We start from the raw sequence: 11,853 nt of genomic DNA, 5'->3' as shown, positions 1-11,853 counted from the left end.
GTTTGAGAGAGGCGGGGCATAGAGGACCTACAATAATGTACAGTATTTGAAAAATAATGTGTTTTTTGAACATTAAAGCATGTCAACATATTCTGTTACACCAAATACACAAAATAATGATCTTTAAAATAGCATCATATGACCCCTTTAAATTGCACATCTTGAGATGTCAGTGTATGATATAATGCAGATTAATTCAGCAAACGATTCATTGGTGTGTTTGTTTGGTTTCAGGTGAACGGCCCTTTAAGTGTCCGCTGTGTGACAAAGCGTTCAATCAGAAAAGTGCTCTGCAGGTGCACAGGGTCAAACACACAGGCGAGAAGCCCTACAGATGTGAAGTGTGCACTATTAGCTTCACTCAAAAGAGCAACATGAAGCTGCATATGAAGAGATCTCATGGTTATCTGCCGTCCTCCAACAAACTGATTGGTATGTGTGGAGCATCTTCAGTTCTGTCAGTTCCTCATCAGCTTATGTTTACTGATCAGAATGCTTTTAAGATCATGAGAAACAAATAGTTTTTTAAAAAGTCAGTGTCACTATTATTTTCTAATACATTGCCTTGTGGATTGCCACTGGATGACTTCTAAGCTGTCTTGGGTTTAGGAACTACTTTTACCATTAAAATGCTCTATAGATTACTCTGAAGTTTAAGAGCAACTAGGAATTTTACTCCTAATTTTAGAGTAAGGACCTACTTTTAGATTTTTTTTTTTTTTTTGTTAATACAAGCCCTGGAACAATGTCTTAGGCCTGCACAGTTGGATCATGCAGGGAGAAAATGATCTGATACATACAGATAAGTCTACCACAGAATAGCTAAAAACATGAAAATTGACGTTTTTAAATGCTGTGGCAGGACCAGGAATGCTGCTAAGCGAAAAGACATTTTCACAGCACTGTACACTAATATTTCTTTTTCTTCTAATTGGTTTTGTCTGTATTTTTAACTGCCAACATTTTAACCATTTATAATATCAGCAAAAACTGACTCGTTCTGTCAACCTTTTCTTAATTTGTTCACAGCAAAACCACAGGAAGTAGAAGTGGTGTTGGAACACGATTCTGAGTCAGATTCCCAGCAGGCACCGTCACAGGAGGGCAAAGAGACTCAGTCAGACCTGGATCTGGAGGAGGTGGTGCAGGAGTCTTCAGAAGACTGGCAGTGTCCCATCCCCACAGTCTTCCCATGAACACCTGACAGCAGCACACATTCAGCTCGATTTGATTTCAGTAACATTTGCATAATTTGATATTAGCAATGCCAATTACTATCTTTTTATTCTTGCCAGCAAGTGTGACTTACATTGCACAAATCACACATTTCTTTAAGTGAATGTACATGATTTTGTATACTTCTTGTTACATTAGAAAACCAGTCAAAGACAGAACTTGCTGTTGTGTTTGAAAGTTGCATTTTTTAAAGGTTTTTTTTTCTTTCTTTTTTTTTTGTATTGCTATTTTTAATTTGGAGCCATATTTGTCACTACTAAAGTAAAGATTGTAATTGTGTATTGGAATGGACATTCTGTAGTTTTCAGTTGTATCCTTACCTGTGGTAAAACTAAAACACCTATTTAGCACAGACAACACTGTCTGACATTGTCAGTATGTCAAAAGACTGTATAATTACATCTAATATACTAGAGCTGTAGAGCGGTTTATTTGATTTAATCCTCGATATATCATATAAATCAGTTTTATAGGAACAATCCAATTTTGGCAAACATTTTTGTAATATGCAAAAATATTTAAGAATAAATGTAGTTTTTTTTTTTCCAATGTTTATCCTTTTTTCACTTTCATTCACTTATTATTTTTGTTTTTCTGCAGCTTTATTCTAGGCTTTTAATCTGTTCATATGAATGTATAGGTTTTATATATGGGTTTATTTTTGGATTAAGTGGGACAGCATGGAGTCGTTTATAATTAAACTAAATGAAATCTGAAACACTGAATACACACACTGAATACATATTTTGGTATTTGTTGTTGATTTTATATGTGCACTTATAGTAGCTCTGCGTGGAGCGAATATGCATGACAATTAAGTCTTGCATGAACCTAAATGGATTCAAAATTTAATGTCCTGTTGATCAGTGAGTGGTGACAATTTTTTCAAGCACTGCATCAATACTTCTGCAGTGTTTATCAAGCAGTTATTGAGTAATGGTACAAAAAGAAGGCGGCTACTGTAGACATCCTTTAGAACCAAATAAATATAAACAAAACATGTTCACTACTATAGAATTGTTGCATAAGCATTTTAAATTATTTAATTATTAAATTATATTGGTACCTTGTTACCAATAGCAAGTCCCAAGTGTGAGGTACAAAGCACCATACACTCTAAAAAATGCTGGGTTAAATATAACCCAGCGCTGGGTTAAAAAGGGACAGACCCAGCTATTGGGTTGTTTTGACCCAGCGGTTGGGTTCAAAACATCTCAACCGCTGGGTCAAAACAACCCAATAGCTGGGTTTGTCCATTTTTAACCCAGCATTTTTTAGAGTGTATGACTAACATGGCAACTATGTAAAATCCTAACGTAAAATTAATTTATACTGAACTAAAACAACAAACCCAGCCTCCTCGATTAAGTCCACTACATGCCGTAAGTGGATTCCTACTTGCGTCTCATTTTGTAACATTTGCTAAACTGATTTTAAATAGCAAAAATGCTAAATACATTCTAAAAAATGCTGGGTTAAATATAACCCAGCGCTGGGTTAAAAAGGGACAAACCCAGCGGGACAGACCCAGGTATTGGGTTGTTTTGACCCAGCGGTTGGGTTCAAAACATCTCAACCGCTGGGTCAAAACAACCCAATAGCTGGGTTTGTCCATTTTTAACCCAGCATTTTTTAGAGTGTATGACTAACATGGCAACTATGTAAAATCCTAACGTAAAATTAATTTATACTGAACTAAAACAACAAACCCAGCCTCCTCGATTAAGTCCACTACATGCCGTAAGTGGATTCCTACTTGCGTCTCATTTTGTAACATTTGCTAAACTGATTTTAAATAGCAAAAATGCTAAATACATTCTAAAAAATGCTGGGTTAAATATAACCCAGCGCTGGGTTAAAAAGGGACAAACCCAGCTATTGGGTTGTTTTGACCTAGCGGTTGGGTTCAAAACATCCCAACCGCTGGGTCAAAACAACCCAATAGCTGGGTTTGTCCCTTTTTAACCCAGCATTTTTTTAGAGTGTAGGCATAAAAAGAACCACAAAAGTAAAAAAGTTTCAAACTTTTAATTGTCGCCATTAATTAGGTGTAACAAACACAGAAGACATCAAATATTCTTTAGTTTAAATAAGACCCCTTTTTCCATTTGTTTTTGCATGAATAGAAAATGAAGGCTCAAACTATGATGACCAAAGGACACAGAATCAGTCATACTCAAACTAACTCAATCTATGGTTACCAAATTCATTAGAAATCTCTGGATCCAAACAAACATTTAAAGAACAGTTTGTGTTTGGAAGTATAATATACATTGTGGATTTCAGAACACAAGTTATGCATTATGGGATGCAGACTACCTCCTGGCAAACCCCATCACACTGTACGGAGAAGACTTTGCATCAACATATAAAAGGTGCAGAAAACACATTTGAGGTCTAATACACAACATGCTAAGAGAGGTACTGGTTACACTTAAGCTGTGTAGAGGTGAGTATTGACGCTACAGAGACGAGACAAAACCATTTCAAAGATCAAACATACACAATTATGTCAATACATGTTTGACCAGACTAAACAGGAATAATTCAGAAGACAGATTGCATTGTAACATATCAGTGCAAAAGCCTTTTCAAGTCAATGTTACTGTATTAGAAAAAAAAAAAAAAAAAACTTTTTTGCATTCGTTTTCCATCCTTTTCGTCCTCTTTATCTTTGAGTGGGTAATGAGGTTTCAACGCTTGGTAGATGAAGCAGACTGGCTTCCTCCCTGAAAAAGAGACTATTAATAAACACAAACTACATTTTAATAACGATGTCACATGTTCATTACTGATGAAAAATGCTGTTACCAATTTGAAGATCCGGGTTAAGGTATCTCCACGTCCCTTCTGGCCTTTGGTGGAGCTCTGTGATTTCTGCTCTCTCTGTTAATAAAGCAGATAGTGTTGTGCATACTGTGGTTTTTCATTTAGAGGTGTTTTCATATCTCCAAAATTGGAGAAAATCATTTTGTCAGTGTTTCAGAAGTCTGAGACAGGCTGAATAACAGTTTTTCGCCAGAACAGTGAGTTATAAAAAAAACAGCCCCTGATGAAAAGCAAATTGATGATAATGAAAAATAAATTCAAAGTAACAAAGCTACTGATTACTAATAAAATACTATAAAAATATATATACTATGTATGGGACTGAGGTAGTGGGAGTTTGCTGTTTCCATGATAACTGAGTAAAATCTAATTGTGAATTCAAATCGAATATATAAATCACCTAAAGCATAATGTTAACAAATTTTTGAAAGGGAATAGCTGTCCACCTCAGAAGACTGAAACTTACCCTAGATTTGGGGGTAGAGGGAGAAACCTAATTGGGGGGAAAAGCAAAATCCAATGAAAATAAATTTTTTAAAAACTATTATTGATTCTGTCTTTCAGTGTTTTCATTTTTTGGTGTAGTGTGAGAGGGAAAAAGGAGGAAAGAGAGATACGAACAATGGTTCTGAAAAAGTGCATGACAGCATTCTCATCTGGACGGCGACGAGGAGATGCGCTCGATCTTTGAGGTGATGCAGACAAACCACCACGAAAAGACCCCTGTGTTGAAGAGACGACATTTCTGATCATTAAACATTTAATCAAAACTGTACCTTCAGACTAAAATGTTTGATCTAAACTTTTAAAGACAGAAGGAAAATAGGAAATTGGGGAAAATGCATAGGGAAAATACTTCCATAACCAAGGCTGATGAAAAAGTGGGCCTACTGTATTATGAATACTGTACATTTTTGACATACCTCTTTTCACATTTCACATACTGTTTTTCACTTATGTAGTAGGGAAGATTGCATATTTCAATACATCCTTCACCTCCCTCCCTCTTTATTTCATAACAGTATTAGTCTGCATATCAATGGTTCAAGCTTCCATTGCTAGCTCTAAAATGACGTTTTGAAATTAGCAACAGAGGATTGGAATGAGATGCGTAAGAAATTAGTTCAACACATAAGAGTGTTTTAAGAACAAAAACCTGACAAATGTCTTCAAGAAGAAAAAAAAACATCTGAACATTGTCTAAAGGTGTGGTAACCCTCCGGCTACTAACGTAACCTCAGTTCCCTGACATAAGGGACACTTGTGGGAAACTCCTGTTTACTCTGATACTGAAGCATGATTTGTTCACGTTCGTGTAACTGCATGAAACAATGGCGCTTCAACCCATTAAAAGGGTAGGAGCTGACCACTATATAAGTTGGCTCTGAGTGCCATTTCATGAGAATCTTTCGACTGAAGTGACAGTCATCGATTCGCATGCAGCCTTATAGCATGGCAGCCTACGCAAAGCTCGTTCCCTTATCTCAGGAAACCGATGTTACGATAGTAACCGGGGCCTTCCCTTTGAACGGTCTCTCCTGTTGCATCGCTGACACTTGTGGGGAACACATCCTATAGCACCTTTTGGCACATAGCCATGTCTCAGTTTGAAGATGACTCTACAGTCGTTAGGCCCAAATTCAAGACAGGAAGCACTGACTGACAGTGCTTGCAGGTCACCCATTTGCTTGATGAAAAAGTCGGCACAGTATGATGGCCAGGCGGATTCAATCTCCGAGCTCCCCTCAGAAACTTAACGATTAGGTCATTTCTGCCAACTGACTGTCCAACCACAAGAGAATGATTCGCCACGATGGCTGCCACACATACTTTCAGCAAGAAAGGGGAGCACCCCTTATCCGCCAGCTCTTGTAGAATGGTTAGCACGTATGACACGTCGCACGATGACGGGTCCTAGTTCCATGCTGCACACCAGTCAGAGAAGACCAACCATTTAAGGGCATAAAGACGTCTAGTAGACTGAGTTCTAGCCTCTAAAATGGTATTAGTTACACTCATGGGGAACTGCAAAGGCTCCTGTCAAGGGGCCAAACATGAAGGCTCCTTAGCTCTGGCCGGGGATGCCAAAACATGCCCTTTGCTTGCGAGAGAAGGTCCCTCCTCAGTGGTATCGGCCAAGGGGCTGCTGATAGCAGCTGAATCAACTCAGGGAAACACATCTGATTCCTCCAGAGTGGGGCCACCAAGAGGAGTGAGCATCTGACTTCTCTGACCCGTCTGATGAGGAAGCATGGCAACTGGGGGGGGGGGGGGAGCGCTGGGCCAGTCGTGGGCCAGGGCATCTCACTGCTTTGAAAAATAAATTGGGCAGTGAAAGTTCCAAGAGGTCCATCTCTGCCCTGCCGAAGACAGACCAGATCATTTGAACTGTTTGAGAATGTAGTCTCCATTCTCCTGAAGCCACATTGTCCCTGGACAACATGTCTGTCCCTTGGTTCAGTCTGCCCGGCACATGAACTGCTCTCAGTGAGAGGAGTTTGCCTTGTGCCCATAATAGGAGGCGTCGAGCCAACCTGTGAAGGGAGCATGACCTGATACTGCCTTGGTGATTAATAAAGGCTACCACTGTCATGTTGTCCGAACGGACCAGGACATGGTGCCACTTTAAGGCTGGTAGGAAGGTTTTTAGGGCTAGAAAAACAGCCATCATCTCGAGGCAGTTGATGTGTAAGCATTGCTCCAGGTTTGACCAGAAGCAGGATACAGGTCTGCCCTTGTACAGAGCTCCCCAACGCAAGTTGGAGGCAACTGCTGTGACAACCTTCCTACTGTAGGTCAGTCCTAACCGGATGCCTAATTGAAACAGGTGAGCTTTTTCCAAGGGGCTGAAAACATCCCAGGCACCAAGCGTGGGACGGGACATGGGCTTTGAGACAATACTGAAGAGGCCTCATGTGAAGCAGGCCCAGAGGAATCACAGAGGAATCGGCGACATGAGGCTAAGTCCCCAGTTTGAAAGACGCCGCTAGCCGCTGAACAGTCAGGGAGCATTCTGGCATAATACATGCCTGCATCCATGCAGAATCGATAACTGTCCCCAGAAAGACAACTCGCTGGCTGGGAGACAAAGAGCTCTTGGCTAAATTGATTCTCCAGGTGGCTGGGCAGCAGTGACCTGTGAGCGATGAGTTCCCATTCTGATCTGGCTAAGACCATCCAATCGTCAAGGTAATTCAGAATGCTGATTCCCATCTGTCTTGGAGGGGAAAGAGCTGCGTCTATGCACGTTGTAATAGTGCGTGAGGCCAGAGACAGTCTGAATGGCAGGACTGTATACCGATAGGCCACTCCCTCGAATGCGAATCTCAAGAAAGGTCTGTGATGGGGGGTTATCTGGATGTGAAAGTAAGCGTCTTTCAGATCCACTTATAGAAATCAGTTATCGGGGCATCTTTGTGCAAAGATCTGTTTCAAAGTCAACATCTTGAACGGAGGCCGAGGGCGAGCTCTTCCGGAGCCGACCAAGCCAGGCCGAGATCCTCCACAGCCTTGGTTAGAACGCAGATCAGCTTGCTGTCCATGCTGGGCCGCGTCGAAGGCAGGGTTTCAGGCTCTTCGCCGGAACACGCCCACTCTTCGGCATCCCTAAGCTGTCAATGACATGGAGTCATCAGTGACAGCCTCCTCCTCAGATCCGCCGAAGGAAATCAAGCTGCTCATAGCCAACGAGGGCCACTGATTCTCAAGTGTGAAGCACACTGACGAATCGAGGCATTGGGGGTCTGCTGTTTCTTCCTCCTAGGGGAGAGGGGAAATGGGAGAGCAGAGCGGGGAGGACCACCTTCATTAAAGAAGGCAATCCGCAAGTGGAGAAGGGCGAGACTCATGTTCTCGCAGTGAGAGCATTCCGTCCCGGTGAGCGCAGCCTCTGCGTGGGCGCTGCCCAGACAGGTGACGCACTCACCACGCCCATCTGCATTGTGCAGATGTTCCCTGCATGAGCCACACTTGTGGCACGACATTGAAAACAACTCTGCTGGAAATTTGCTCAGAAATTTGTTCTAAATTGCGCCGGATGGCCACAGGGGAAGGCTTCTGGCTTCTTCCGCTTCCGGGGGCTCCTTCTCACGGCAGTGAACAGCAGGCTGAGCTTCTTTCTTTTTCTTCGGTTTCTTGCTTACAGAGTCAGCAAGGAGATGATCTTCGTTGCTGAAGAAGAAAAATTCTGACGAAATGGTGCTCAGAGCCGACTGGCGGTCAATTCCTCCCCTTTTGGCGAGTTGAAATGATGTGCTTGGGGTACATTCTTTGTATTATATTACCTTTGCATCAAATTACAAAAAAACTAGTTTTCGCTAATGCGCGGGTGTTTCTAATGCAGCGTCTATGGGAGGGACGGTAAATTTGACATTGTTCTCTCTTCTGACTGCCGTTATCAGTCTCTCTCAGTTTTTTCCCTTTTATTGAAAGTCAGGAAAACACTATCGTGGAGTTTTTCTATTGCTATTTGAGCAAATGGGAATGCAGAAAATATATTTGTGGTACTCTCCCATTCACCACTCTTCAAGTTAACCCAACTATGACGGCTTCCGCTGCTGAGAAACCTGAGCATGTGAAAAAGGTCCATTGTTTCTGTTTGCAACAGCCCTACTGTGCTGTAACATGGTGTGGTATATGGGCAACTCTGGTAACGCTGCCCTCTCATTCATTGATCTGCTAACCGCTGTTATGCTCACGTGTTCTGAAAATAATAGCTTTCTAGGATTAAACATTATTTGGATATAATTGGTAAAAAAAAAAAAAAAACTAAATCTTTTAAAAACAGATTTAGAAAAACTAAAAAGCAATTTATTTAATTTGTATCGTTATCATTTTTTTGTGCTATCATTAGTAATTTATTTGTCCTTATTTTATTACTGACTGCTTACGTGTCATTTTTTATTCAATTCAAAGTTTGAAATCAAGCTATCTTGTAGTACTGCAACAAAATTACCCCACTGTAAAATCAAAAATACAATGAGTGAGCAAAAATTTGTGAGATAGCTAGTTATAATGGCAATTAAATAATGTTTACATATGTATAAAAGCCTATAAAATCTGTCATATAAATTGGTCTCTTCATTAGAAATTAGCCTACTGATTGCCACCTATCTATACTTTTCAAATTATCATATCGAAGTTAGAAATTCAAATATTGTGACAAAATGAATTTTGTAGGGTGCCACAAGTTTGTTAAAATTTCCAAAGGGTGCCGCGGCTAAAAAAAGGTTGGGAAACACTGGTCTAGATGGCTTTGAAACCGTTTGGCCAATTCACTGAAAAGAAAGAACCGACTCAAAAGGATTGTTAATTCATGAATGATTGTTAATTGCTGGTTTAGTGGTCAGAAATACAGGACACACATATTAACTGCTGAAATGTTTGCAGGGAAAAGGTTTCTCAGGTCAGTCCGAGCGCTCATGCGCACAGCCTCACCTGCAGGAACTGCCATCCTCTTAAATGTTTAGAGTTGTGATGAAACTAAAGTAGTGACATCTTTTCTTCCGTGTTGTGATTATATCCGAGTGATGATGGGCTTAGGCCGTTTTTGACTACTCAGTCACACTTTTGTGTTTGTACAGTAAACGTGTGTGTGTATGTGTGAGAGAGAGAGAGATCATGAAGACTTGTATTTGGCTTATTCAGTACTCAAATGTTATAGGCCTATTATATATATATATATTATACCCTCATTGGGGGCTGAGCCCCCCTAAAATGAAAATCCTAGAATCGCCCCTGCGAGTGATCCTATCGAGAGAAGAAAAAAAAAAGGGGGAAAAAAGTGTGGTGGGGACTTGGTCCTATCCATGGTTTTTCTTTTGTTTTTTTATTGAATTTTGAGATGTGAGTGTTGCACTCAAAAATAGAGGCAGATGATTGTAAGCTTGGGTTTAAGCAGTGTGGTATACAACAGAAACAGAATGGGAGCCTGTGTTTATAGCCGGTGATTTGTTGAGCCACACCGCATTCGGTGTAGACAGTATCACTGATTATAATGGGTTATATTGGTTTTGTAGTTTGTAATAGGTGCGATTTTTAATAGAAGCTATTTGCTGATAAGCAGGAGCTATTCACAGTCCATACAGATAAATACTGTACTAAAGAACTTTTATAAACAAGAATGAAAAAATTATGAATTCTACCAGGCATATTTGCTAAATGTAAGCTATGAAGGGGAAAAAATAATTTAAAATGGGCTTTTCATGTACTTTAGTTAAACTTCTGGTTTAAGTCCCACCCACATTCGGTTGTATCCTAATACAAATGCAAATGCAAATATTAACTTGGATGTACACCCCTAGTGGTAAACATTTAAAACATACTATTTATTAAAACCAAGTATAAAGCCAATTGTTTTTACATTTCTCCAAAAATTACAATAATTCAGTCACAAGCATATTTCATACATATATTTAACTTTTTTTTATATATATATATAGTTACCTTCTGGTCTAGGTTTAACTTGGTACATAAACCAGCTTTCACATCTTTTATTGGCCAGACAAACTAGTGAGGATAATAGTGAGGATGTTTGTTAAAGTAAATCAAGTTCTTCAAAAATGACATTTGTCTGGTTTAATACTTCCAGAGAAATGCTATAATATATGTTCACGCCAAGTAATTTTGTGCTATATTATATAGGGAATCTTAAGGCCTGTTCACACCAACACAAGTGTTAGGCACTTTTGCATGCAATTTTTCTGTTCAGACCAATGCATAAAAAACAGCAGAAGAGCTGAATGAACATGCATATTCACTCTTTGACAGTAGATCAGTTGACAGACATCGCTTTTAGAAAAGCAGAAAATACCCTGGTTACTCTGGGACACAAAATGCTACATAGCTTTCTATTTTTGACACCTGCATGCAGTGTTCGAACTATACCGTGGACTTTGGGGGAGCCCACTTGTTTTTTTTTTTTATAACGGTGGGGGGGGACTTTGTTCGTGCGCTTGCGCGTGCCTCAAAAGAGGGCTTACAATGACTTACAAAGATACATAACAGCTACAAGCAGGGTTGCCAACTTCAGAAAAGGAAAATAAGGGACAATCGTGGATTTTCATAGAAAAATAAGGGACAGAATAAGGGATACACACACAGGCCTATTATATACAGTGGGTACGGAAAGTATTCAGACCCCCTTAAATTTTTCACTCTTTGTTATATTGCAGCCATTTGCTAAAATCATTTAAGTTAATTTTTTTTCCTCATTAATGTACACACAGCACCCCATATTGACAGAAAAACACAGAATTGTTGACATTTTTGCAGATTTATTAAAAAGAAAAACTGAAATATCACATGGTCACAGTATTCAGACCCTTTGCTCAGTATTTAATAGAAGCACCCTTTTGATCTAATACAACCATGAGTCTTTTTGGGAAAGATGCAACAAGTTATTCACACCTGGATTTGGGGATCCTCCGCCATTCCTCCTTGCAGATCCTCTCCAGTTCTGCCAGGTTGGATGGTAAACGTTGGTGGACAGCCATTTTTAGGTCTCTCCAGAGATGCTCAATTTTAATATTTTTTTGGAACCTGTGTTCCATAAACAAAATAAAAAGTTAAAAAGAACAGAATTTATTCAAAATAGAAATCTTTTCTAACAATATCACTTTTTATCCATTTAACACATCCTTGCTGAATAAAAGTATTCTAAAAGTTTATTTTTAAAAAAAGAAGAAGAAAAAAGAAATTTACTGACCCCAATCCTTTTTTTTTTTTTGGAATAGTTGTGTAGGCTATATTTAACACTAAATATTTATTTTGAATAAATACTGTTCTTTT

The 11,853-nt window shown here is 39.5% G+C and overlaps 2 protein-coding genes across 3 annotated transcripts in view; one reads left to right on the top strand and one right to left on the bottom strand.

Annotated features, from left to right (window-relative positions):
• The window catches only part of znf236 (zinc finger protein 236), a 63,752-nt gene extending 61,992 nt beyond the window's left edge, over positions 1-1,760 (top strand). Inside the window, exons 27-28 of the mRNA XM_016524802.1 lie at positions 235-432; positions 1,030-1,760. Coding sequence (XP_016380288.1) covers positions 235-432; positions 1,030-1,196 — 365 coding nt within the window. The 3' untranslated portion in view covers positions 1,197-1,760. The remainder of the gene's footprint in view (positions 1-234; positions 433-1,029) is intronic.
• A 1,489-nt stretch (positions 1,761-3,249) lies between these two features.
• LOC107717892 (myelin basic protein-like) overlaps positions 3,250-11,853 on the bottom strand; it is a 16,431-nt gene continuing 7,827 nt past the window's right edge. Inside the window, exons 2-5 of one of the 2 annotated variants that reach the window (XM_016524797.1) lie at positions 4,687-4,788; positions 4,532-4,558; positions 4,048-4,122; positions 3,250-3,965 (exon numbers count right to left, since the gene is read on the bottom strand). In XM_016524797.1, the coding sequence (XP_016380283.1) occupies positions 3,930-3,965; positions 4,048-4,122; positions 4,532-4,558; positions 4,687-4,788 (240 nt within the window). In that variant the 3' untranslated portion in view covers positions 3,250-3,929. The remainder of the gene's footprint in view (positions 3,966-4,047; positions 4,123-4,531; positions 4,559-4,686; positions 4,789-11,853) is intronic. The other variant, XM_016524798.1, reaches the window with a different exon arrangement.

Source organism: Sinocyclocheilus rhinocerous, unplaced genomic scaffold (assembly GCF_001515625.1).
Source record: "Sinocyclocheilus rhinocerous isolate Xijiao unplaced genomic scaffold, SAMN03320098_v1.1 scaffold1535, whole genome shotgun sequence".
NCBI classification, from domain to species: Eukaryota; Metazoa; Chordata; class Actinopteri; order Cypriniformes; family Cyprinidae; genus Sinocyclocheilus; species Sinocyclocheilus rhinocerous.
This window is presented reverse-complemented; position numbering and strand designations above follow the sequence as displayed.